This window comes from Falco rusticolus, chromosome 5 (assembly GCF_015220075.1).
Source record: "Falco rusticolus isolate bFalRus1 chromosome 5, bFalRus1.pri, whole genome shotgun sequence".
Lineage (NCBI taxonomy): Eukaryota > Metazoa > Chordata > Aves > Falconiformes > Falconidae > Falco > Falco rusticolus.
Window position 1 is genome coordinate 46,435,503 of NC_051191.1, and position 27,203 is coordinate 46,462,705.

Below are 27,203 nucleotides of genomic sequence, written 5' to 3' on the forward strand. Positions count from 1 at the left end.
TCCTATGGTGGTAGGCATACTGGGTCTCCACACAGCATGTGTATCCACTTGAGCTACAGTAATCCTGAGATATGGAAAAAAGCCCTAAGAATCTTTTTTAAAAAAAAAAAAAGAGGAAGAAATATCCCCTTTTAATCACTCTTCTTATAGTCTCCTCCATTTGGGAATTATGAAAAACATTATACAGTTCTTAGTCAAGAAAAAATATCTACAAGCCAAATACCCAAAACACTGGTCTAATTCTCTGCTGTCATCTGGGTATACTAGCAAGAGCACTTGGGGAACAAATCAAGAGATGCAAATATGCAAGGTTACTTCATTAACACTGCAAAGCATGCAGAAGAACAGTAAGATATTTTTGCTACTTCCAACAACTATTGTCTTCCCAAACTGTGTAGTCAATGTGTCAAGCTTACGCATCCTATGAACTTATGAAAAGTTCTCTATACTGTGTGTTAAGTTACTAAAAAAAAAAACCTAACTTGCTTTGCTTCCTTTCACTATGAAGTTAAATGTGATATAGAAATATTTTTAGGAGTTTATAAAAGCAGTACAACTGCAGACACTTAAAAGCCCTGTCCCTCATATTAAAGACTACTTGAACACCCTCATTTACTACAAGATTGTACTTGTCATTCACTGATGTGAAAAGAAAAAAGTTTTTTAAAAAAGTTAAAAGATAAGGAAAAGGTATAGATAGTTGAGTTTTTTTAGTTTTACAACATATAAAAATAAGTTACACTATATATTATGGCTTTCTCATTTAGTAGAAGAGTGCCATCGTGTATTTAAACACTCAAAGTTGTAACTAAACTCTCACCATGTTCTCAAACCTTCCTTGTTTGAGTTTGGTTGTGTGAAAAGAAACAACCAAGTATTAGTGGGAAAATTAAGAAACTCCCAGAACAATTTAAATAGCAAGAAGCACCTGAAGTCTTTCAGAGAAATTTTTAATTTAAATTATTTTTTAAATTTAAAATTGAAGGTTTTAGTTAATTTAATCTCTTGGCACAAATAAAGGCCAAGCCAAACCTCCCATGAACTTCTGCAGATTCAGAACGTCATACTGAGCTTCATTTCAGACATGTTTACCCACAACTATGATACTATGATGCTACTGAAGTAATGATTTTTCTTTAATGTTTGTTATGTTAATCATACAACTAAGTCATAGTTAGATTTGGTATGCAGCTGTCTCAAAAAGGCTACAATAACACTAAACCAACAAAATTCAAAACTACAACACAACTGTTCAATATTAAGTGTGGTGGGGCAGGGCAGGGCGCAAAAACATGCTTGCGTCAAAGACTGGGAGACTGCATCTACACAATGCAATGTTATTAATGGCTGAGTATACTTACATTTTGAAGCCTAAAGCGGCATTCAGAGTGGACGAGCTATGACAATATTCAAATACATGTAAATAAAAAGAGTTCTAGTTTCGTAGCTGAAGTTGTAATAGATTCACTGTGCAGTTGCAGTAGCATTTGCAACAACAAAGTTTACAGCAAACAAGCACAAATGTCAGACTTACAAATACAGTAAGAAAGATCACGGCACTGAATTTGGGAGTATTTTCAAGCTCTAGTTTTACTTCGGATAGAAAAGTTGCCAACAGAATAAAGTTAACCAAATACTGTACTTTCCAGGTCCTTATAAACAGGATTCCATGTCATGCAGAAGATGAGCTCTGTCTCCCCTTTTTCTCTAAGAAAAAGTATCTGAAAGGCAAGCTACAGTAATTGTTTCTGACAGCAGTAAAATAGAGAAGCAGATAGAAAAGTAGGTATATCAAAAATTTCGTACAGAAAAGGCATCCAACCTGGTTTGGTTTTGTTTATAAAAAGGCACTTCACATGTTGCTAAAAGTGCGGATAATGTACTTATCCTCTTAGTTTTTCTGTTAGGAGGAAGTAGTTCAAGGTGGTTAGCATAAGCACACAAACTTTTTTATACAATGTTTATCTGTTACAAATTTTATAATTACATATAGTATCTTACACCCTTTATTTAAAAGAAAAGATTCATGTTCAAAATAATAGCAGATCTTCATACAATAATTCAGTGATGATGGATGATCTGTCATAAGCAACATACCACCTGTAGTGAGTTCATGCTAAATCTTTCAGAGTAGCAGCGTAAATCTTTCAGAAGTGAGTCCTCAGCCTTTTGTTTTCCTCTCGTAGTCTCTCAATTTCAGCTACTAAGCTTTCATTTACAGAGTATCTTTCAAGTAAAGCATGCATTTCATTCTAGAGAAAAGAAATAAGTCCCAATCAGTAGCTATGAAGTTAATTATTCCAGTTTTATCCTATGCATTTTCATATTGCTTTTGAAAATTAAATAACCATAGATAATACTGTTTTAAAAAAAAATTGATAAGAAAAGATTATTTTTATGCTGACATACAGTATTTTGATCATTAATACATTAGTGAATATTCTATCAAAGAATATTTTGCACTTCTCCAGGATAAGAATCTACTAATGCAGGTTCCATTCAAATGTTCAGTACCCAGAAAATGTCTTTTAACGCAGATCAAAAGAACAAAGATTCATAAAAAGGTGAAGTTAAAGAACACAGAACACAATTCAGTATGCATGCGATACCTGTAAGTAAAGCTTTCTATTTGAATTCCATCTACCTCCTCCTTACCCCAACCCTTGGTCCTTCCCAAAGGACAGCTGAATTTGTTTCCCTTTTGTCTTTTTATAACTCCTGAAATACGGAATTCATGATACCTACCCAATGCATATGTTCCCTTTATTTATCAAACATAAAACAGTTTCACAGATTCCAATTCATAGTTTCCCCCTCTTTCACATCCAGTCTTCCCTTTCTTTCTCTTAATAAGCAAAACTGATTTTCAGTTTTGAGAAAACAAGTTGGCATGCCTTGGTATTACTGAAAATGAAAACTGAACGTATTTCCCATCATGCTTTTTGTACCTACCAACTGCATATGGAATTGCTTGATCATCTCCACTTGCAAATTCACAATATCCCGATGGCATGCTTCTCTGGGGGAAGATTTGCAAAAGGACAATGCTTAGTATTATTTAGGAAACACTAATTCCCTCCAGTCCTCAGCACCCAGAACTCCACAATTCCTCACCTTAGTAATGTGGTGAAACTAAGAGTCTAAAAACCCTTAAGCCATTAAACATATTCATCTATGGCTTATTTTTCTGGAATCCTTTGTTACAACATTGACTTTCTTTTTGTACACTTAAAAAACGAGACTTAGGATCTTTTCTGTTTAGGTACAAATCTGTTTAAATATATACATGGTGATACCAAGACTGTGTTTTCACTTGCAAGCTGTGAACTTCCCTCGTTTTACCATTTTGATTACCACAGAGAAAGATATTTATCAGTAACTGAAGATACAGCTTTTCAGTACATCATTTTCAGCATTCTTTTGTGGGAGGGCCCAAAACATGAACAGTGATACATGACACATTACCCCCAAGCTCACAGAATGGTCCAGGTTACTCTACATAAGAGGTAATGGCAGTGTTGTCCATGAATTGGCAGGAGTTTGTCAATTCACGGGCAACTATTCCACACTACATGAACCAAGCTTGGAAATACCCTTGGAACGATACACTAACACAGGGGTCTTCAAACTACGGCCCACGGGCCGGATACGGCCCCCCAGGGTCCTCAATCCGGCCCCTGGTATTTACAGACCCCCCTGCCCGGGATTGGGGGGGCAACCAAGCAGCCACAGGTGACTGCCTGCCTCTGCATCCACGCGCTGGCCCCCTGGTTAAAAAGTTTGAGGACCCCTGCGCTAACACAACAGTCCCAGATGCTGAGAAGGAACAAGGAGAACAACTCACAAAAAAGCGGGCAAGCTCATATGCTCTTCCTGAACAGCACATCACAGCGCAATCATCTGAGACCAAATACTGCGCTATGGGTACCACTGGCCTAAGAAAGTAAGGCACTTAAGTAGACACAGATCTTATTTCATTCTCCTTTCCTAAAACGTATAGCAAACCCAAAGGGAATATATTCTTCACTTTTATTTCAACAGGTTATTGTGCTTCAGAACTCCTATTGGAGGCAAACAGTCTTCAGGTATATGAAGCATAGAGGCCAGCTGGCAGCTTAGAAATGCAAAAATATAGGTTATCACCCAAAGACAGGAATTTCAAGAAACAAGCAGCTTTTTGGAACCAAATGAGTTATATATTCCTCCTGGTCCTTTTCTAAGGTACTTGGGTTTTCCCCATTACTTGAAGAGGAATGGATTTCGGACAAGAGCAATAAAAATTCCTTCCTCAGAGTCCAGAAGGTGAAAGGTATTTATGTCAATGAGAAGCTTGCAATGGCTCCCTTCCCTTTTACTGACCTCAGTACAATCTTTTACATTCAGTTTGAATGTATCCATGATTTACAACTCGGAAAAGGGCCAGCAGAGCCTTCCAGGCACTCCAGGAAGCATAGGTCAGAAAAGAAACACAATCTCTGAGGCTCCAGATCTCAGATACTGGAAGCACAAGACTGACAAGCATACCTTCCAACATAGGGATGCCTGAACACAGACTTTAAAGAAAAAATATCTGCAATCCATAGACTGCATTGTAAGTCATGTGAAAGTTACAGTTTAAATCAGATGAGTGATTATTGCCTAAAAGTCCCAGGGGAGTTTTACTATACTATATTCTTATTTAAAGACATTTGATAACATTCAGTCTATTTTTATGTTGGCAGATACAGAACAGCCATAGCACATAGACCTACTATCCTAGTTTCGCATTGCTTTTTGTCATTGAGACAGCAATACTTCCCCTGCCTGGCAATCCTTTTCCCCTCCACCATCTCACTCAGTCTACTTCATCTTAAACATGAGTTGGGAAGTGATCTCCTAGATGTAAGTCTCTCAACTACTCTACCTCCTCCAAACTCCACTCTAAATCCACGGTAATTTGACTTACTTCTTTTATGACAAGTGAAATGTTAGTTGGGTGTCCACAAACAAAAAGTAACCTGACACCAACCATCACTTACAGCAGCAACGCTATTGTAATGTAAAGCTTCACCAGTAGAAATACACAGTGTTTTACCTTACACGGCCAAGCTAACAACAAATCAAAGTCAATAGAAGTCAGCTGTCGAGATCAAACTCTCCACATTGTCAAATTTAAGAGACATTTCTCCTGCTGGGAGAGGGGATGAATGGGGAAGGAAAGAAATGGGCACAAGGCTTCATGAAAGCAGTAAGGACCTCGTTATCCAGATAAATTTACCACCCAAGAAGTATTCAAACACTTATTCTGAAAACATGTTAGCAAGGCCATGCATTAACAGCTCTCAGAGACCTCAATCTATAATTCGTCATCAAATCTATAAAAAACAATTTCATACCTAGATTTCCAAAATTAGGGCTATTAATGGTGTCATGTTCTAATGCAAGCAGAAATTTTTTGAAGTACAAGCTAAAACATCTTACCAAGAAAACAGGTCATTGAAAACAAAAATGTTCTGCATGAATACCAGTACCTGAAGTCATCCATTGTTTCTTGTATCATATTCTGAATGAAGTTTATTTGGATTGATGTCAGCGGTGCATTTGGTCTGCTACTCCCAATGGTTTCTACTATTCTTTCTGACAATGAACTTGCAACTCCAGCAGTGACAGGTGATACTATCTTTGGACCTTTACAATTGAAAATATAATTAAAGATACTAAAGAAACCACACAGCCTCTTGTACTCCATGACATTGATTTTTATTTGTCTTCAGGTTTGTCAATATTTTATCTCAAATATTATTTTAAAAAAATAGATTTAGAATGAGTCTTTTCAGAGGCAACCAGCGATGTTCTAGAAGACTAACTGGATTTACAGAAGATTCAGGATTGTACATCCTGTTTCAAGGCTAAGGCCATTTTATCAGGTTTCACATCGGTTCACAATCAACCATACCTAACACTGGGCCGAAGTGATCAACTTACTTGTTGAGGTAGTACCATTTACTGGTAGATCATATGCAGGATGGGCCTGAATATTCTTCACTAGTCTTTCATTTGTATCAGGAGCCTTTATAGCAGTGGACGGTGGTGGATGACTTGAAGTTACAGATTCTACACTTGATGAGCTTGATTTTGAAAGCTGACAATAAAAATCATAATAATGTCTAAAAAAATATGAACGCTACTTATTATCTAGTTGCATTTGAAGACTAAGTTTTCAGGAATGCACTTCCAAACATTTTTGGTTTTAGGAATCTACACAAATACATACTTTTAATTTTCTAGCAAGACATCTTAAAAATTGATCGCTAAATTATTCAAAATTGCCTCAAGTGCACACACACAGAAAGGAGCACAAAAAGTAGAGGCCTCTCATTTTCACATCAAACATTTTGTGGCAAAGTTATAAACACCATTCCTAGCAAACTCAGACTTCTCAAAAGCAATACAAAAGCAGCTAGGGTCTCCACAGAAGTATATCAAACATATCTCAATAAGGAATAAGAGGGAGATGGAGAACAGGGAAAGAAGAGGGTGGAATTGACCTAACAAACAATCATACTGGTGCAACCAGCTAACAATCATTCTTGATTTTCTAGAAAAATCAAATTACTCCTCAGGCTAGCCCAGGTTTTTTTCTTGTGAACTTTTGTAACCTAAGCTTATTTAAGAGAAGCATACATTTATCTTCCATTGCTGAAGGCCAATGCACTTAAAACTGCGCATTTTACAGATCTGTGTCAATAGCGCGACCAGAGCTGCAAAATAAGATTAGATGGGACACTACTAAGGATATTTTGCCTTCAAGTAGTAGTATTCTGTCAAGATTCTAAAAAGACCACTCGTAACAAGAATTAGTATAGTATACCTGCTTTAAGCCTTCTTTAGTTTCTTGTTTTCCAAGATTCGTTTTCTTAGTGTCAGTCTCTGGATGTTCTTCCTCTTCTTTAACTGGAGATCCCACAAGTGCATGTAATGGGCTAGACCCTATCCCTTGTGCACTGCAGCCCACTGGGTTTCTTTTTACTGGAAGAGCAGTAGTGAGCTGTGGGAGAAAATCCAAACCCAAAACGTAGGACTGATAATCCAGACCTAAAATGGAAAGGGAAGGGTGAGACACACAAGTCAAACACTACCAACCCCAAACCCCACAATTAAGACACCTGCACACCCACATAAAAAAAATCCCCCAAAACTGTACCCCACAAAACCTAAATCCTTAAATCCAACTTATGCTGTCACTGTCCTTATGAAAATAATAAAACATGAAAAGCCTCTACATAGCACTGTAAATTGCATAATGGAAAATCAAAATCGCTTCAGGACCATACTCTTTGATTTCCTGTTACCACGTTGTATCTTAGCACCACAACATGTCAGACAATTTCCACAAAAGTTCATCTGTTTCAGTGTCTGCTTTCAAAGTTTGTTTATTTTCAGTGGTACAACAAAACGAGCACGGAAGAACCAGTGCAGGCCTCCAAAGGCCTACCACTGACAAAGAAAAACACACTGAAAGTATGTTTACCATCTCCTTTTCCTTCATGATCTTCATTCGCTTTATTTGCAATATCATCTACAAAATACCAGAACACAGACAAATTAAGTGTTTATTAAATGAAACCTACACCAATATTTGTATCATTGTGTCAAGTTCATGATCAAAGACAAATTAAGATACCAAGCAGGTACACCAGTCAGTAACACACAAATGTCACTATATCAATATCACACTACATGCAGATGAATGATGCTTTAAAATTTTCAGTATTAGCAACTTACCATCTCTGACTGGAGAAAACACATCTCCTATACTACTTCGACTCAAATCACCAAATTTATTCAAAACCGCACTTTTCCCATGATCTGTTTCTTTAGATGGAATCACATCCAAGCTGCAACTATGGGGGAAGCCTTAAAAGGACAATAACATTCAGTTATTAATTGACATTTTCCAGAAATAACATGTCATACAATCTTCATGGCAAGCATGATGCCTGCTAAGTCCAGCAAGAACTTTAGAACCTTCTACAGATTCCAGTTAGAGGGTCAACTTTAACTTCCTCATTTGGGCTGTCAACCAAGGTGAATAGAACTAAAAGCTAAGATACTTAGAAACAAAAATAAGATGTAGTTGGAATCCTTTCCTCTTTTTGAAAAGAACAGTTGCCGAACTAGAGAACGCACTCATTTTCAGATCAATCTACATAATGGATGCAGCAAATTTATGGTGTATCAGGTGAAATGAAAACTAGTGAATGCACCTTCCACTAAGAAGGTAACCACATTCAGATGATCAAATTTTAAATTTATCCTGCAAGAAGAGAATCTGCTTCACTGGGGCCATTAAACATTCTAAGGGATACTAGGAAACATCTATTTTTATAGCTGATGTTATGATATTTTCTGCTTATTTCTAATACTAGAAAATCAGAATGGGGTTACAGTTGCAGACAAAAGAAAGCTGTTCCTAGACCTTTCCCTACTACACCCTCAAGCCCCAGCCCTGACCCAATCAGAAATAAAAAGTTAACTTTTGTATGCATAGTAGCAGGGACAGTTGTCTGAAGATTGGAAGCAAATCTTAAGTAAAAAAAAAAACCACAAAAAAACCTGAACAGTAATTATTCAAGCTACAGTTTTTAGATGGGGAATAAATTAATCGAACTGCTAAGATAACCACCTAAATAATTTTTACAGTTTAATATGTTTGAAAAACAGATCAGGACTATAAACAAGCTGCTAATTCTGCCCTTGCTGAACTGCTAACTCAAGAAGTGCCTAGATTTTGTATAGGTTAAGATCTAGGCAAAGAGCATTAGTGCCATGCAATAGGTAAATCACCTGTACATACAAAAGCTGTACTTTCTACCTACTTTAATTAAAAAAAAAATAAGCCATTGTTCATAAAACCTGCAGCTACTACTCTGTGTGGGATTACTTGTTCAAGGGATCCAAAATATGCCTGTGTGGATGACTTCAATCAATCATGTCCATGTATTTACATAAACTGGAACTCGAGTCAGGTTTTCACTTTTAAATGGATTAATGTATCACATTTTCCACTCCTTCAGGTGTGTCAGCTGTGACACAAACAGGACTGCACTTGCTAGGTGAGCAAATAATTGGCATACCAAATGAAACTAGAGGTGCAGTATTAACCTGTGCCAGAACCTACAGAGAAGCTACATGGAAAAAGCGCAATACAAAAACCAGGGCAATACCTATTCCCAGTAATCTAAATGTAGTAAGTACCTAAACCAGAGGATGGCTGTCAAATAGAAGTTTATGGGAAGCCAGCTCAAAGTACATCCAAACTTCTCATCATATTCTGACATAATTTATATTTTCGTACTTTAAAATGCCTCTGACAAAAAGCTCCATTCAGTTTCTAAACTGTATGAACAGATGGGGGTTTTTTTGTTTTAAATATGCTATCAGATCACTTTACTGAATGCACCTTATTTCTCAAAAGTTAAACCCCATAATCAGTGTCTAGAAGAGTTTCCACAGAACAAATACAGGTTGAGCTCTCTCATCCATTCCAGTTTAGACACTATCTTCTGAAATCTACAGAGGTCTTACTTCTAAAGTGAACACTCAGTTTAATAAAAAATATTTGGTTTACTTTGTAAGCCTTTGTTTTCTTAAGACAATTATTTATTATGCATAGTCCTGTTTAAGGGGTAACAGCCGTTACATCTTTATTTGAAGAGAACAAATCATATATTTTACTGAAATAAAATTTTCCACACCATTCGGTAACTTTAATTAGCAACACTTCTTGCGTACATAGTAAGCATTCTACTTCACCTCATACTTTACTGCATACCCAAGGGAGGTCATTAATACACGTCTCTATGGACTACAGTGCCTTATTGCCTAATTACTGTTGCTAAATGTATTTCTCCTTATTTAAAAAGGGAGGGGAAGAGTGCTGTTGCATTAAAATGGCTTGAGGATATTTTTTTTTTTTCAAGAATCAAACTAAGTGCTACTGATTTGACCATATTTTCAGAACTCTTGAATTAAATAAAATTTTAAGAGTACATTTCACAGAGTGGCAGAGTTTCAGAATTATGCTCAGAATTCTTATGAAGAACTCGTTAATTTCAGAAGCATAAATAGCAAGTACAGTTATACAACTAACCATACTTGCAACTATATTTAACATCTTTCCTACCATGTGATATTGGAATCGTGCCTCATATAAAAATACAGTTCAGTTCTCACTTGGATTTTTGGACTAGGTTTGTGGGGTTTTTTCTGTGTTTTGTTTGGTTGTTTTTTTTTTCAGAGGATGTCTGTTACTCCTGGTTATTAATAGAATTACAAACTATTAGCTCTGCATTCCATACAGACATTGCATCAGTAAATACATTATGGACATAAGGATAATCTACAGGAAGTCAGAACGCAAGAGATGGCCCCACAACATCACTGTAGAGTTTTTACATGCTTTTACTTCAAGTCCAGAATTTTAAACTTCACGTCTTAAGCTTATAGTAGGAGCCAATTCACTTACCACGGTCTCATAATAAGGGAGGGAAATGGAGGGTGCAGATGTGCATGCACGTGCACATGGTTTTTCCAAATGAATGCCCTTCCCTCAGTGAAATTTTTTATACTGTAATGGTCAAACTATGAAATATTCCATCCATCTTCTACATCAGGGGTCCTCAAACTTTTTAACCAGGGGGCCGGCGTGCGGATGCAGTGGCAGGCAGTCATCTGCGGCTGCTTGGTTTCCCCCCCAACCCCCGGCGGGGCGGGGGCAGGAGGGGGGGGGCAGGGGGGTTCTGTAAATACCGGGGGCCGGATTGAGGACCCTGGGGGGCTGTAGTTTGAGGACCCCTGTTCTACATTATGTCAATTACAGTAAGAGTAGGAAGACACCACTACCTGTTTTCTCCTGAGGAATGTCTCCTCCCTTATTCTCATTTGGCAATGTCAGATGAGACGAAACTGTGGCTGACGCTTGAGAGGCAACATTTTTGATGTCAGTATTTTGAATTCCTCCAAGATGGCTACCAGTTTTGACTTCTACTCTTTTGGATACAGGTTTATTTGAAGAACCCGTAAGGTTAGACTGAAGAAAAAAACCAGCACAAATTAAGAGAAGTTATTATCCCTTCAGCTAAAAGAAAGAAAGAATATTGGCTTATATTTTACTTCAAAATACTAATAAAATAAAAAAAATCCAGTTGCAAAGGTTGCCTAGGAGATATATCTTTACAAATATAAAAAAAAAAGTATCTTAATGTAACTCCAAATAACATGGGAAACATCCGCATTATTACAGAATTACTGTGTAGGCCTGCAAAAGAATAGCAACAGAACTTAAGGTAACAATGGAGTGGACTGGCATAAGTGAGTTTTGATCCTAGGCTTAACTATAGGGAAAGTAAGAGATTACATTACTAGACACTCCAAATTGTAAAGGAATAGTCAACCACTAGCAGCAAGTGTGCTAGAAGACCAGGAAAGTCTCAGAGCAGTAAAGAATCCACTTCATAAGTTTCTTCTCCACTGAATGGATGCGTGGGGTTTCTGGATACAGTAGAGCCTAATTAAGTCTTGGAAGAACCTCTTAAGACTACTCGGCTATCTAATCAACTTCTCTACTATTTATACATCCCTGCAAAAGACCATATATGAAGACCATGCAAAATACCTCAAGACGGGCAGCAGTGCATCCTCCTTGTAAGTGGAAGGGCAATTACAGACCTTTCTGCTACTGCCTACAAATCAATTTTAAGTGCCACGAAATTATCTGCATCAGTGGCATATTCGCACCTGGAAATTAAGACTAAAGTTTCACTCATTTCTACACTGAGGCTAGGTGCAGGGGGAATTCCACATCAAAACCCCCTGAAATTACACTTAAGACTGTGCAGTATCTAATTTCTATGTTGGTATAAACCACTTCTGTTGACATCTCTAATGCTTAGAAATGAAAAATTTTTTGACAACTTAATCTTATGCTTTGCTTTCATTAATTTGCGTATTGAGCAATAAAAAGGAAAGGTTTTTTTACCTTGGAAAAAGTGCTACTGCACTGAAGACGTATGCATTTTACACAGCCTTTGTGAGCAACAACTGTTTTCATCGGTGATGTCAGTAGTCTTAAGTCATACTGGTAGATTTTTCCCCGGGAACATCCTATCGCCAAAGTAGTACCATCAGGCATGAAGTCCATTGTTGTCAGAGGAAAATCAGCTACTATTGTTGTCAGTAACCTTCAAATAGGGAAAGGACAGGACAAAGAAGCTTTTAGAGGTCAAAAGCTACACTTTTCAAAACAGAGTAACAAAAAAAAAAAAGCTTTCTTAATTCAGCCACAGGTCAGTAGTTCCACTTCTCCACTGTCAAGGAAATTCAGCAAAACATCTTATGGAACAGCGGATTAGGCTTATACTAAGTGGTCACTCTCAATAAATTAAAGACTGCATATGCCCCGGAAGACTTCAGCAGGACAGGATCAAATTGCCTTCGTAACAGCAGTTCTGACATCAACATGTATTTACTGGTATCATCACTTCCAGCAGCAATCATAGTACATACATCCTCTAGCTTCCCAAGCCTATTAACTCTAACCTTCCCACAACTCCAGGAAGAACTTCAGGTCCTGGTTTGCATCCTTCTACTACAGCCCTCCAAACCAGAGTCAGACTTGAACCTTTATTCAGCCTGCACAACCTGCACTAAGAACCAAAGTCTCATCATGAAACCACTTGCCATTCTACTCTCTTACTACACAGTCCCATCACCTATGCCCCATACTTCCTGCTTTTTCACCAGTCCTCTCCCATATATAACTCACTGTCTCAGCAGCTCTGTGGCACAGGTAGGTCTTGAATCTCTAAGTAGAAAAGGAGCCAAGCTAAGCTCAGGTGGCTGAAGGTCCTCACAGGCTGTACTGTCCCTGACAGAAGCGAACTGCTCTGTATCAAGAAGAAAAGCCCATACACAAGCACTTGGGAGTGGTCACCCACAGGAGCATCTCAATTAGCTCCCACATGCCTTGGGGTTTTTTTAATTGTTTGAGGGATTTTGTTTGTTTAATTTTTAAATAGAAGCGTGAAGTGGACTACAGGACAGGTTCTCCAGTAGCAATGTGCCAACCACTTCAACCACTCTGAATGTGGTCTGAATTAAGTATTTAATGTCATAGTCAGGCATGCTTTTTCAGTTTATAAAAACCAAGTGAGGATCCTTCAAAAATCAAAAGGTCTTTAATATACTCACTTTTTACTTGAAGTGTCATAGAGAATAATTCTTTTATCTAAACCTACAGTTGCAACCAGCAGCTTATTGACTGGAGAAAAGCAGATTTCTGAAGCTGGTGCTTTATGAGGGTTTTCAAAATTATGATATGGGTTCTGGCTATTTACATCCCACAAAGTTACATTTCCACTGTCAGAAACACTGCCCAGCAAGGATTTCTTAAAGGCTGAATATTTCAAGTGTCGAATAGGCTGTAAAACAGACATAAAAAAAAAAGAATTGTAATACCACTATTAAACATTTAATTATTTTCTAAACACACAAACATATTAGGAAGGAATACAGATGTTGCATTAGTTTACAAAGGCTAGCCACTCTGAAAAATCATAAGTTTAAAAAAGTTCATTTTGCATTATAATGCAGTTTTTGTTGTTAGGGGGGCAGACTACATTTTTTTTTTTTATATCAGTATGGGGTACCATATGAGCTGATGAGCAAAATGATCAAAACAAGATCAGACCCAACACACGAGAAAAACAACTTCTGGAAAAGTTTCTCGACTTTTCAGCAAGTATCATGCTATCATACACGCTACAAAAAAACCCACACCGCATCTAAATTAAAGGAGTGAAAAGCTACATTATTTCACCAATTGGTCTCTAGCCAGGAATGTTAAACTTAATTCCCCTCCGCTGATTTTACATACTTGGATGTAAGCCAATTTGAGAAGACACACAGACACCACAGTTACGCAATTATGTAGGTCCTGCAGAAGAACCAACTTCACGCCATGAGCTAGGACCACAGAAAAGGATAATATGCTTGGTTTACCACGTGCAGCCTTGCTATCACAGAACCATGTAACACGGAATTTCCCTTACCTTTCAGAAGCGTTTAAGTACTTTGTTGCCACCATACTGCTTCAGAGAATGTTTCAGACACTGCTCTAGTACTAACTTGCAGCACTCAATTTCCAGATAAGTTTTATTTATGACCCATTTTGTCACCACTGTGACAATAATGCCCTTACATATAAATTGTCTCCCAACTCCCCAGTGCTGCTTTTCTGTTTTAATAAGCTGCCACCTCACCTTTTGGGCTTTATTTTGCTATAAACAATAAGCAAGATTCAGTCTCCCGAGACTGGGTTTTCAGTACCATCACAGTCTTTTTGCAACTCTCCCAGTTTAAACCTTTCTTGATGGACAAGCAAAATCTTGTATGGTCCTCAAACATTTTGCTACTGCCTTTGCAAAGGCAGTTAACACTTCCTCTGTTTTGTACCGTAAATACTCATCCTGATATAACCTAGATTACGGGGGGGGTTTTGTGATCCAGTCTGTTGTGGTTGCTCATTGCCATTTTATGACCAAGAAGCCCAAGTCCTTCTTTTACCTTAAGAATTTTCTAGGAAGAAAAGCCTCCACTGTGACCTAGGTGTGGTACTTTGATTTCTATACTGTCATAGTTGTTCCTGTGTCTATTACTTCAATCATTTATGGGTACTGACACAATCTTCTCTCTTAAGGACAAGACCTTCCAACTGTGTCTCATCATAGCTCTACTTCTCATATCCTAACCATTACTGAAAATATTAAACAAGATTAGCTACTAATAACCCAAATATTTTCTTTCAATATTATCTACTGTCTACTTTTTTATAGCCAATTTCTTATCTACCCTCAGTTCTTTTCCAACCTCCATCCTCTCTAATATTTTTTCACCAGACACTGAATCAAGTGCTTTACTCCAGTCAGGTGAGAGTCATTACATTTTATTTTTCTCAAAATGCTCTCAAAAGCTATTATATTATTCTAGTATAGACCACACTGCAATGCACTGTCCTGGATTTTATCCTATTTCACTCTTTAACTTCATTTTAACGGGCGTTATGTGTTGGTTTCATATGCCTCCAACATAATTGCTAGCACTTGTATTGCATGTCTTGCTGAAAGCCTAACTGCCCCATGAAGAATTGGCACCCTCAAATGCATATTCAGATAGGACACAAGATGACTGTTGATTACCACTATGGTTCTCTACTCATCATGGAGAATTTTTATCAACATTTTTCATTTATTTACATTAAAAAATGAAATACTGAGAGACTCAGAAGTAACAGCTTCAATTATGTACATGATCTATATGGGAAACATGTTGTCCCTTACAGTTCTCTCAATTCTTCATCTCCAAATACCTTCCTTACTGCCCTGGCATCTGTTCATGTTCCATTGTCCCTCTCCTCTGTCATCCTGCCCACCAAGACTACTCTCTCCTAGCTCCCCCCAAACCTCCTTTGCTATCCTACTAAGTCCTACATTTCCTTTTCTCATTTTTCCTTCTAATCTCAAAGGCCCAAGGCAAGTTCTCCATTTTCTTTTACACAGATACCTTCCCCCTATTACTGCTATTCCCCGCTACTCATTGAAGTTGTCGTGTTTCCTCTGAGCAGCCTAACAGTTCAATTCCAGGTTGCCAATGAAAGAGCTGTGAGGAAGCTCCTATTCACTCCTCACTTTCACTGAATTAGGTTAGCAATAAACTTCACTTGCAACAATGCAACTGCTCGATCAGACTCAAGGAACAGAGGTGCTTAAATTTGTGCACGCTTTTATGAGACAGTCAAATGTATCATATTGGCATCCCTGGCAGTATGCTACATGCCCAAGTTTCAAACTCCTGCCCAGACAGCTGGAGGCACAAAGAACCTCATTTCTGAAAGGCTGCTTGACAAGACAAAACTAAAGCATTTCTCCTCCCAGAAATGAGTCACTTAACTTGAAGTTTTTTTTAAAAAAAAGCTTTCTCTAAGAAGCACCTGTGTGAAAGAATACAGCTTTAAGCTTAGCACAGTATAGAAACAGCAGACAACCAAGCCTCATATGGGAAAGCATTAGGTATTAAGATGCAGATGGTCAAACTACATTACTTAGAGAAGTCTGAGCTAAACTTTCCTCATCTCTACATGACATCCATAATCAAAGAACAAATTAGAAACTGTTTTAGAATGAGAACAGGCTTAATGAAGTGGCATTCTGTCTTCATCTTTAAAATACTGACTCAAGTCTACATGCATTTTACAACAATAACAAAAAGCCAACATGCTATCCAGTGTTCACTGGAGTGACGTTAAAACACACATAAACTATGAAAGCTAGACAAGTTTACACAGAAAAGTATTTTCTTTTGTGACCCAGTGCAGCAAGGCAATGGGACTCCTTGTACAGGAACAGAGGAGCTATTACACTTGATTAGACATTTGAGCTATTTAGTCCTATGTTGTACACATAACTGTTCAGTACTGACATTACGAAAAAAGTAAAAGGGACCCCTCCCCACTCACCACAGGGGGCAGATCCAGGATAATCTAATGCTAGGCATAAGTGTCTTTCAGTTTTATCTCCTTTACAGTATTTCTTTTGTTGTAATTCTCAAGTTACTTTCCCAGCCTTCTCTCTTTGATTACATTTATTGCCAAAGAGGATGCTAAAATAAAGAATTTTCATGAAATCTTTCCTTTGCATGCACAGAGAAAATGTTCCTTTATGTCCCTGAATTTAACATTTTTAATACTTAACATAAAAGCATAGTTACTTCTCTTTTTCAGTCTTTCTGTTTTCAGTTCCTTTCTTTTCTCTTTACCAGATTTCTTTCCTACTTTTCATCCCTCTTTACCTCTGCCAATCCTAATTCCGTACAGATTTTTGAGCTGTCACACATACTATTCTAGATCAGATTCTATCACCTATTTTTAGTTTCAATACATGTTTATCTTAGTGACAAGAAATTAATATGTAGTAACAGTTTTTAGACCAGTCTTTAAAACAAAAAAAATGTTTATTTTCGGGTGACATGATGAAGTCACACAGAACTTGAGCACACTTGTCATCAAAAAATTTTCCTGAGGAAGCTGAACTTCACTTACTCTGTCCCCTTTTTCCTAAGTTACAGTTTAGAATCAAAAGTTTTGTTACTTGGATTTTGGACACCAGGGCCTCAAAGTCGGCCTAGCTGAAAACCACCCCAGTAGAGTTCCTTGGCCTCTGTAATGCCAGCAACAGGAATTGTAAGGCTAAAAAGGGCCCACAACTCATATGGTTTATATGGTTTAACTGCAAGATTTACTAGTTACAAGAAAAAAATTAGCTGAGGATGTGTGAGAAATTAAATGCTGGTACTTTTCTGAAAAGAAGCCAAAGAACATTTACAGATTACAATTTCATCCACAGAATCAAATGGCAAATGTGTGGGACAGGTTTCGGGGGGGGGGGGGGGGGGGGGGTGGGGTGGGGGGGAAGGGGGGGGCGGGAATGTGTGTCAACTAGCAAGCCTAAGTATAGCAAGTCTAATATCTTTTAAGTGTCTTACCTGGATTGGATTTAGGGGGATATTTAAGATACTTGCTTTATTTTAAGTCAGCATAGCTGTTCACTGGCTGAAAATCAAATGTATGAACAGAAAACAGATGCCCCCTTCCCACTTCTAATGCTTTTAGTTATTAATACTAAAATAATTTCAAGATTATTAGAAATGACGCAGTTATTTGGAAAAAAGACATGTTTCGGAACTAACCTGTCAAGACAAAAAAACCCCACAAAACCACACAAGTATGAAGCAAGTTTCACTACATCTTAGCAAGTACAACTCCTGATGATTTCTGGAACTTCTGTGCACACAGAACTACCAGAAAAACATTTAGCACAACGTATTTCATCCACAAAAAGACAATTAAGTTGTCTCTGAAACATTTTACTGGTCAGCATAGCACAAAAAGCTATATGCATCTTTTTGTATTAGCTGTGATTGGAGTAGATTTTCTGTAGAAAATAAAAGTAGGAAGCTTCACAGTAAGGCAGCCAGACAAGGAACAGCGCACTTCAGAAAATGGTTGGTCCATTGCTGAGAAGGACTAGTTACACTTAGGATTGTTCACTGTTGGAAAACATGAAAAGCCCAAAACTAAACCAAATGTAGTCTAGCATCATTGATTACCTTATTTAAAGATAGTATAGTTTCTTAATGTCCTTTATACCTCAGTGAGCCTTTTAAGTGAGAAAGCAGATGTAAAGACAGTTGACAGTCTTCAGCTTTTAAAGCTGTTTCACTACACAAAGTGACCAGAACTTACCACACTCCTTTACAAATCAGCCAGCTGTTCAAACAACTAAACTAAATCCTGTTGCTAGGAGAACAGCACCAGGCAGTGAAGACTTGAACAAACATTATGTTTCAAAACAAACCTTAATTCATCCTCACAACAACAAGTGGATAAGAATCTGGTAGCCTAAATGAATACCAACAGCAAAGACAAATTATGGGATCTGCAAACAACTCTGTGCAAGAACTCAACTCTAATAAAGCACAAAGGTGTTTCTAAATCAAAATCAATTAATAGAATATAGGCCAATACTCATATGAAAGAAAATTGTTTAAGGTCACAGAAAGCACTGCAACCTTGGGCTATTCTACTACTTGCAGAGTCTACACAAAATCAGAAATTAACTGGCCAGGAAACTACATTCCACCATGCTGAATCAAACACAGACAAGCTAAACTTATAAGGTTAGTTTGACCTCACATTCCCCAATTGTAAAAAAAAATTACTAGGGAGTGGTGACCCTTACTAAACCAGACAGCTAGTGCCAGGATCAAACAGGACAATACACAGTGTATCTATTCAAGCTTACTCTTAGAAAACTGGGCCCCTCAACTATAAATCAAGTAAAGGGACTTTTTAAATTTAACAGAATTACAAAAGTCTTCAGATATTTGCTTCACTGCACAATTAAACCTGCAATTCCCTACAAGTACCAATTAAAACAAAACAAAAAAGTTATTTTCATACATAAAAGCAAAGATAATTTTCAGGATGTAAGATAGGCTGATAAACTGGGACATCTAAGTAGCCATCCCATTACACAATTACAGCTCAATTCCATTTTAAATGAAGACCACAATCAAATAACTGCCCCCTTTAGAAAATGCTACAGACCCTTCAGAAAGCGAACAGTAGCTCTGTGCTTTGCAATTACTTTTGATTTAACACTCTAAATCTCTTTGCCCATCTTAAAGGTCATTCAGCTTTGCAGTCGGCCTCTTGATTTCATCTGCCAAAACAGCTATTCACTGCATCAATTATTTCTAATCACTTTTTTGTAGAAAGAGTTGAATATATCAAACAGGTTGATGCAAATCATCCTCATAAGGATTTCTTCATTTCACAATTAACTAGCAGCATTGTCCCCACTCTGGACAGTCACCTAAGCTGTGTAATCCAGCCATGGATTTCCGTGTAGCTCCTGCCTCACATCCACATTTTTCATAAGATCGTAACAATCAAATCAGAAAAACGAACTGACTATATAGATAGATTTTTAAGATCAAACCAAGTATGAAGTACAATTTTGCTGCAATAGAAGTACGAGACTGGTGATAGATCAAAGATGCTGCAGCACCTAAGGGCAGAGATAGTTTGAATTTAGCAGAGATTTTTCAACAGAAACTACACCACAATTCCCGTGATGCTATAAAGTTGTAAGAGATTCTTCATCAAGTTATATTGCTCACGCTAGACAGGAGAAAAATTTAAACTTCATACACTATCTGCAGTCTAGGATTGAAAAAGCTGTTGCAGTAACACAGAATGAGCCAGTCACAACTTCACTGTTCCCTGTGACATTAAAGGTCAGATTTAGGACCAAAGCAACAGTTCTGTGTCCCCTGAGCAGCTACTACCTCTGTAAAAATGATTCTGAAAAATAAAAGAATGCCTAGAACACTAACACTTGTCTGTGCCCAAGACAACATTCACACTAAAAACACATACTGGAACTTCCAGTGGGACAACACAGCTCATTTACTGCTGCAGATGCCCTTATATCAAAGGAATTCCCCTAATGATACCCACTAATTCTCCACTATCTTTTGAGTCTGCAAAAAGGAGTTGCAGTGGAAAACCCTACCAAGGCCCTCAAGTAGTACACATGCTTTGTGTTTGTCTTTTGCACAGTTCTCCTTCACATTAGTTATCCAAAATCTTACCTAAACACCCAAGTAGGCAATATAAAATCTCACTGCTTTTCTCTTTGAGAGCTGTGCAATTTTAATCTCCAGATTAAATAAATTTATTATTTCCAAATGCTGGTTTATATTCACCCCTACTGTACAGATGTCTCTGTTCAGTTGTGAATCTGGTTACTTTGGGTAAATCAGAACCCAAGCTGCACGGTCTTTGTTCTTTGCAACAATATACACTGAGTCATGCATTGAAATCCTGCTTTGGTTTGTAAGGCCAACTGTTTTTTGTTCTGTTCTAGGAGGCGCAGAAGTTTGTTCTTGAGGAACCAGAGTCTACAAATTAAGATTTGCTGTAATGTGTATGTAAAAGGTACTTAAGAAATTTGTATTTCAATGCTACCTATTATTTAAGACTAGAATACACCGCAATACACAGCAGTCTGGGTTTTTTTCCTTTCCTAAGTGTATCCTTAAAAATTTAAAGGAAACAGATTAACAAAAATTAAAAGCTCTTGACACGTACTTTCGATTTCTAAACACTGTGAATTAAAGCTTCATACCTGAAAAAAAACTTAGTAAAGATAGCATACCTGACGGCTGCCATAACCAAAGGGAGTACTTGATAAATTGGTGGTGATGCTGTGTAGGATAATTTCACCACTCAAAGATCCAGAAGCAATGTAGCAATCATTCCAATTATATGTAACACATGTGACTTCATCTTTATGATCCTGTGGGGGAGGAAGGTTATAAGGAGAGGGTTAAAGACATTCAGGATAACTGTGTTTCTTCCTGATCTGTGGTTTTGCAGAAAAACTTCAGCTTGATGTTTTTTTTCGGACCATCTGTAACATTTAAAAATATAATTTAAGAGTTATTATGGAATATTCAAAAATACAGGAGCAGAATATACTGAAAATCAGCCATAATATTTTAACCACTCCAACAGTTTTCAGAAAACTATTTCAATAAATTAGTAAAGATGATGCTAAAGATGATGCTGTGATTATATATAATATTTTAATAAGACAACCATAGAGAGATCTACCAAAGGTATCAGTAATGTTATTTTAAAAGTAAAGTCTTCCAGAAACCAGCAATATTTGAATATACTTTCTGTTGATCTGATATACTACAGCCAACTTCCCTTTCTGTTACTTCTAATATTAAAACATAAATTTGCGAAATACCTTTCCAGTATAGTCATTTGCAATAATGATATTGTGTTTACTGAATACGTAAGGAGAGATAATCAAGTACTTCTAGCCCAAAAGGCAGATAAAGATATTTAAAGCATTGTATTAGCTGTTCTGTAGTTTTGTTTCAAACTGTAACTTTAGAAGTCCAAGAAAAACAAGGAAAACCACCCAAATCAAAGCTAAAGTATTATAGCCTCTTTAACAGTGGTCCTAAATGAGGAAGAATCATCTACTCAAGGTGTCATAGAAACATACTAAACCATCCTAAGTCTTCTGCATCAGAAAAAGGTGTTAGAGAATTCATACCAGATCTGTTAAAAGACAATGACCACGTCCCAGTTTTGCGTAACGTTAGTTCTACTACAGTATTCTATGAAAAAAAAAAAAAGTGTTTTCTTGTTTGATGTATCAAAAACAGCAGTTATCTGAAATGCTACCCTTGGAAAAAATCCCCATCAGAGATTTATCAATTCCAATTCACAAAATAAGCCTATTCTGAAAATTTAAACATATATTTTATAAAATCATACTCTGAAGACTTTAAGTTAAGTATACTTGTTATATTAAATTTGCTATTTACAGCACAAAAAAACAGAAACTTGTGTATGTTTGTATGACACATATGTTTACTCCTATATGTGAACTTGATCCTACAAATAGGAACTCCAAGAAAGTTTTGGGGTTTGGGTGCTTATTTTGGTTTTTTATTTTGTTTTTTTACAGTTGGCAGCAAAACCTGGAAGTCACAAAAGCTAGTTCTTCCTCAGGCAAACTTACCTTAAGGCTACGGTAAAGCCTTCTGGATTTCAGATCCCAGATATTAACAGTGTTATCAAGGCCTCCACTCACAATATATGAAGAATTAGAATTCAAGCTCACACATGTCTGTTTTGCCTGATGAAGAAGGGGAAAAAAGTATGTTAAAGATAATTAAGGGATTTATTCAAATCTACTTAAAGCATATTGACGTGTGTTTTCATCTTCATTAACACACAATCCCACTGAAGAGCAGAATTATTGGTACACTACAGTCATTTCCCATCCGAAGGCACTTAAAATCCAGTCCAGTTTGGGTATGTTAGTAATGCTTCAAGATCTAAACACTTTAATTAATAAGCTCTCAACTGCTCACACTTTTCCATTCCCATGTCAATTTTTTTTAGCACTTTTTCATTCAGTATGCATCTTCCCTTTAAATTATAGCTCCCTAAAGTGCAATCACAGACTTATATTCAGGTATTGAGTTTTAAAACGAAAATGCTAACTTTAGAAAAAAACCTCCTTAAAAGAAAATCAAAAAAGTTGTCTAAGTCACGTGTTTCACATTCCCTAAACATTACAAAGAATATTATAGCAGCAAACCTCATAATAAAGTGACTCTTTTTAAAATAATCACTGAAGTATCAGCTTTTGAAAAAAACGTCAATCTTAATGATAGACCTACATTGAAGACAAATTATTATTCAGTTCTATCACATTGAAAATTCACTTTTAAGTTCCTGAGATTTGAATGAAGAAAAAAAAAAAACCAAGCCCATCTAATTTTTGACATAGTAAAATTGGAAATGATTGCACTAGTTGTAGATCAGATTTAGTGAAATCTGCAGGACAAACACTCCACCTCTGAAAGCGTTTTCTTCAGCGACCTAAAAGCCCGGTTTGAACACCTTTTCAGAAAATTTCCAGTCCAAATTAGCATTACAAAAGCTATCCAAGGACACACTAACAAGTAATTCAAGTAACCATGTCAAGAGACTCTTCTAAAATTAAGTCCATCTTTCTGAAGAGTTCATCATGCCACACTTCCATTTAACAGGAAGAAAAACCCCAACCACAACAGAAGTTCTCCTATTTCATGTATTTCCAGAAGGTAGCACACATACACTCCAAGAACAACCCTTACGTAGACTCTTAAGTTTTTCAATGTACAATTCACAGACATGCATGGCACTGACAATTCAAGCGGGGAAAAAGTTCCAACTTCAGCCCTGTTCTGTCACGTACGCATTAGATCAAACTTGAACCACCGACTGCCTTGGGCTATTACACTGCAACTCAAAAGGCAAATTCCTACAGCAGAAAGCTATCAGCATCAGATGCTAGCATAACCACATTTGTATTTTCTTACTGGTAGAACTTATTTTAAAAGCACTATTCCCCCTGACTCTATACGCATTTAACTACACACAAGGAAATGTTTTTATATATGCATTATAACTAAAATTAAGTTGATCCCAATACGCAGAACAGATGTGATACAAGCAGTACACAAGGCAGAGCAGGCAAAACAAACAAACAAACAAACAGGGAACAGCATACTCATACTTACTCCTTCAGCTATTTCAAAGAGTGGAACAGGCTTGCTTTTACAACTCCAAACAACTATTTTATCACCAGCAGCAGAAGCAGTGGCCAGGTATCTATCTTAGTCACAAGTTACGGACCATAGTTCCACTATACTGGTGATTAATAAAAGCAACTGTAAAGTTTTCCTAACTGAACAGAAGATAGATTGCCTAAACAGTCCAAAGTACTGTACCTTGAAGGGACCTAGAAATAGACACATAAGGTTATTTTCCAAGCTTTCATTAAGAAGGTCTCACATTAACTACAGCCCTTCCTTCCCAATACAAGGCACAGCAACTTTTTCAGAGAGCAGAAATACCTGGCAGATATTATTTAAGAGCTCTTTAACTGCTAAGGTAGCTTATCCGGTCTACAGTTTTGTTTCCCCACGATCCTCAAGTAAGTAAGAGCCCCATTTATCACTAGAGTTCAAAGGAATGTCTGTTGCTTTTAGCAGGCTAGGGATTTAAAGAATACTCTTGTTCACGGCAAATGTTAAATCTACCTCACCATACAGTTTCTAGAGTACAAAGAACATTTGCTAATTTGTCTCCTTCTGTACTGAGGGAAGAAAACCAAAAACCCCAAAAGAACCTTTTTATGACATCAGGTACCTCAAAGCAGTAAGAAAAGCTTTCAATATGGAACTACAGAGCAGGGAAACTGCCTCTGCACCCCCATGAACCATTTAGATCTGTGTCCTGTATTGCCAATGCCCACTGTGATTTTATATTTGTTGATTTAAGAATAGAGGTTAATTGGCTGGATTTAACACCAAAGAACTTGTAGACTGATTACTGCTTCCTATTTCTTTCATTAAAGGCACCATTTTTGCTTATAGAATTACACAGAACCAAAACTAATGCTTTATCCCTAACAAATTAACAAACATTCACAAGCATATACAGTAAGATACTTCATTGTTTCAGTATAGGGGATGAAGAGGAAACTACGTGGAAGAGAGCATAACCAGACAGTCTATAGTTAAAAGTTGACTAAATAACACGTAAGCGTATATCTATATAAGTATACAGATATAAGAACATTATATCTACGTTTCAATTTCTCTGCAAGCTCCATAGCTAATTTGTGCTCTGCTTATTATGCTCTTTTCTCATACATCCACTTATTTGCAGCCTTAGAGGACAGACATTCAGAACGTGCAGGACTTCACTGTTATATGCCAGCATCCTTTCCTTCTTTTACATCAAGATCAGACATTGCTGCCTTTTCCCATGACAGCCATACAAGCTGTTCACCTGACAGTGCACTCTTTTCATGAAATTTCTCATACATTCACCTCACACCTGGCACTTCATATCATTAGCTTATAATAGGCTTCTAAGACAGGTGGAAAGGTCTAAATGAGCCAGATCCATTTTCATACATGAATCACCACCGTCCTATGGATGTTTTCCCACACATCCAACACACTTGTGCTTCCTCTGTAAATGGTACAAACAGTGCAAAGAAAACGAGTGCCTACAGAGTACACTATCAAAGGCTACCAGAATCAATGAGATGTTGTTCCAGGAAAACAAAGTCTTTCAGTTTTCCTCTCTAGACTATGTATAGAATTTTACTACGCTACTACACTAGCAATTGCTTTATTCAACCTTGTAAGTAAACTAAGCACTGCCTTGGAAGTGAATATTGTAATCAACTATTAAAGAAACAAATGAGTAAGTTTTACAGGTGGTAGGCAACTGAAGCATATCATAATCGCTAAAAAACTGTTAGCCTCCTAAAAGGGGAGAAAATTCTCCAGAAGCATTTGCTAGCATGAGTTTATTTTGTACATCACTTCATCAGAGAACCACAGATATATACAAATATTTTTATACAAGACTTCAAAACTGCATTAGGCTTGTGAGTTACAGACACTTTCATTTTCAAAAATGCACTGAAATTTTGCAGAACACCCACAAAACTGTGGCTGAAACTGTAAAGGATACTATTGCTGGCCCAACACAGCGAGCTGACTGGGTGTGGGGGTGTATGTGGGTTGAACTGCTCCACCACAGTTAGAGATATGGAATCCCATATTTTAACATCATCTCCTGCTGAAGCAAAACGTATGCTTTCTTGCATGGCTGCACCTGTTTTTGCAAAAATAAATAAATAAAAAATGAAAATGAATGTATACAAGAAGTAAAAATACACAACAGGCAACTTCACAAGTCAAAAATAAATTTCCTGGTTATCAAGAAAACAATGGTATAGATTAAATCATTTGAATTACACCATTAGCACTGTTCAGCTGAACAAATTACTGGAAGCAGCAGACATGCCACACTTTTGTTACTTGAACTCTTGCAGAAAATGTATACTTTCCTTTTCACAAAAGAAGCTATCCCCTCCATGGTATCAAGAAACTAAAACGATGCTCGGATCTCCTCCGTTTACGGCTGCCTAACAGGAAGCCGTGAGTATTTCACGGACTCACTTCCCACCAGCAGATGGAGATGCACAAGCTAGAATCAAACCGATTCTGAGAAGGCTGGGAGTTTGGGCCTGAAGGACTCACTTCACTATTCATCTCATCTCCCTAAAAGGGGATACCCGAGAATCCTTGAAAATAGGGCTTTAACAGTAGAAAACAAGGGACAATGAGTCACATTTCAACGCAGCTTACATAACATTAAAAACAAAAGAGACCGCTACCGCCACCATTGTATTATTACTACTTGTTTTGACAGACATTCTTTTAAGAGTTAAAGCCAGGTTAACCGAATCCAGGTTTGTAAAGTTTATTCTCAGCTTTTTTACTCTGGGCAACTTTAAACAGGCGAAAAACAAGGCCTCTTAAAGGCAAACCTTTTCTTTCACCTGAAAGCATAATCACCCTTTAGCCAAAAGTTTCCGGGACGTTTCTACATAGCTTCAGGCCACTAATGCTCGCTGCCAAGAACGTTTAAGAGAGACGCGCAGCGCTGACAAAAGTCACTCAGGGAACTCAAGGTCCTCAACCCCCCTCGCTCGGCCGTTGCCCAAGGCATCGGCCCGCGGCGCCGCTCCCTCCGCCTCGCACGGGGCTTCTCCCCCCGCCCCACTCCGCTCCTCCAGCACCGGAGGCCGCGGGACGAGCCGCTCCACACACCCGCGCCCCACGGCACCGGCGTCGCCCCCGCCCAGACCTGGCCCCAGCCCCGGCCCCGCTCCCGCTCCCACCAAGGCGGGGCCCCGCTGCGGGCCGTTCCCACCTTCCGCGCTCTCCCCGCGGCGCGGCGTAGCGGGGCGGGGCGGGATAGGACAGGACGGGACGGGATGTGACGGGACGCCCGCCTCCCCCGCCGCCGCTGTCCCACCTGGAAGGGTGGGCACCGCACCGAGCCGAGCCGAGCCCGAGCCCCTCCGCCGCCCGGCCCGGCCCTGCGCCTCCTCAGGGATCGGACCCGCCACCAGGCGCCGGCCGCCCCGATTGGCTCGGGC

At 38.0% G+C, this 27,203-nt stretch overlaps 1 protein-coding gene across 3 annotated transcripts; it reads right to left on the reverse strand.

The window, feature by feature from the left end:
- Nucleotides 1-104: 104 nt before the first annotated feature.
- Nucleotides 105-27,203, reverse strand: NEDD1 (NEDD1 gamma-tubulin ring complex targeting factor). Of its 3 annotated transcripts, none has more exons than XM_037389195.1 (15): nt 27,080-27,203; nt 25,727-25,870; nt 23,755-23,849; nt 22,203-22,319; nt 20,817-20,957; nt 13,231-13,460; nt 12,020-12,221; nt 10,885-11,071; nt 7,765-7,896; nt 7,511-7,558; nt 6,851-7,074; nt 5,965-6,121; nt 5,511-5,667; nt 2,953-3,019; nt 105-2,252 (listed from the first exon to the last, which is right to left on the reverse strand). In XM_037389195.1, the coding sequence occupies exons 2-15, from the start codon at nt 25,860-25,862 to the stop codon at nt 2,148-2,150; spliced, it is 1,998 nt and encodes a 665-aa protein (XP_037245092.1). In that variant the 5' UTR covers nt 25,863-25,870; nt 27,080-27,203; the 3' UTR covers nt 105-2,147. The 3 variants fall into 3 exon arrangements, with proteins under 3 accessions (XP_037245092.1, XP_037245094.1, XP_037245093.1); XM_037389197.1 differs by having other exon boundaries at nt 26,943-27,153; XM_037389196.1 differs by having other exon boundaries at nt 26,975-27,111.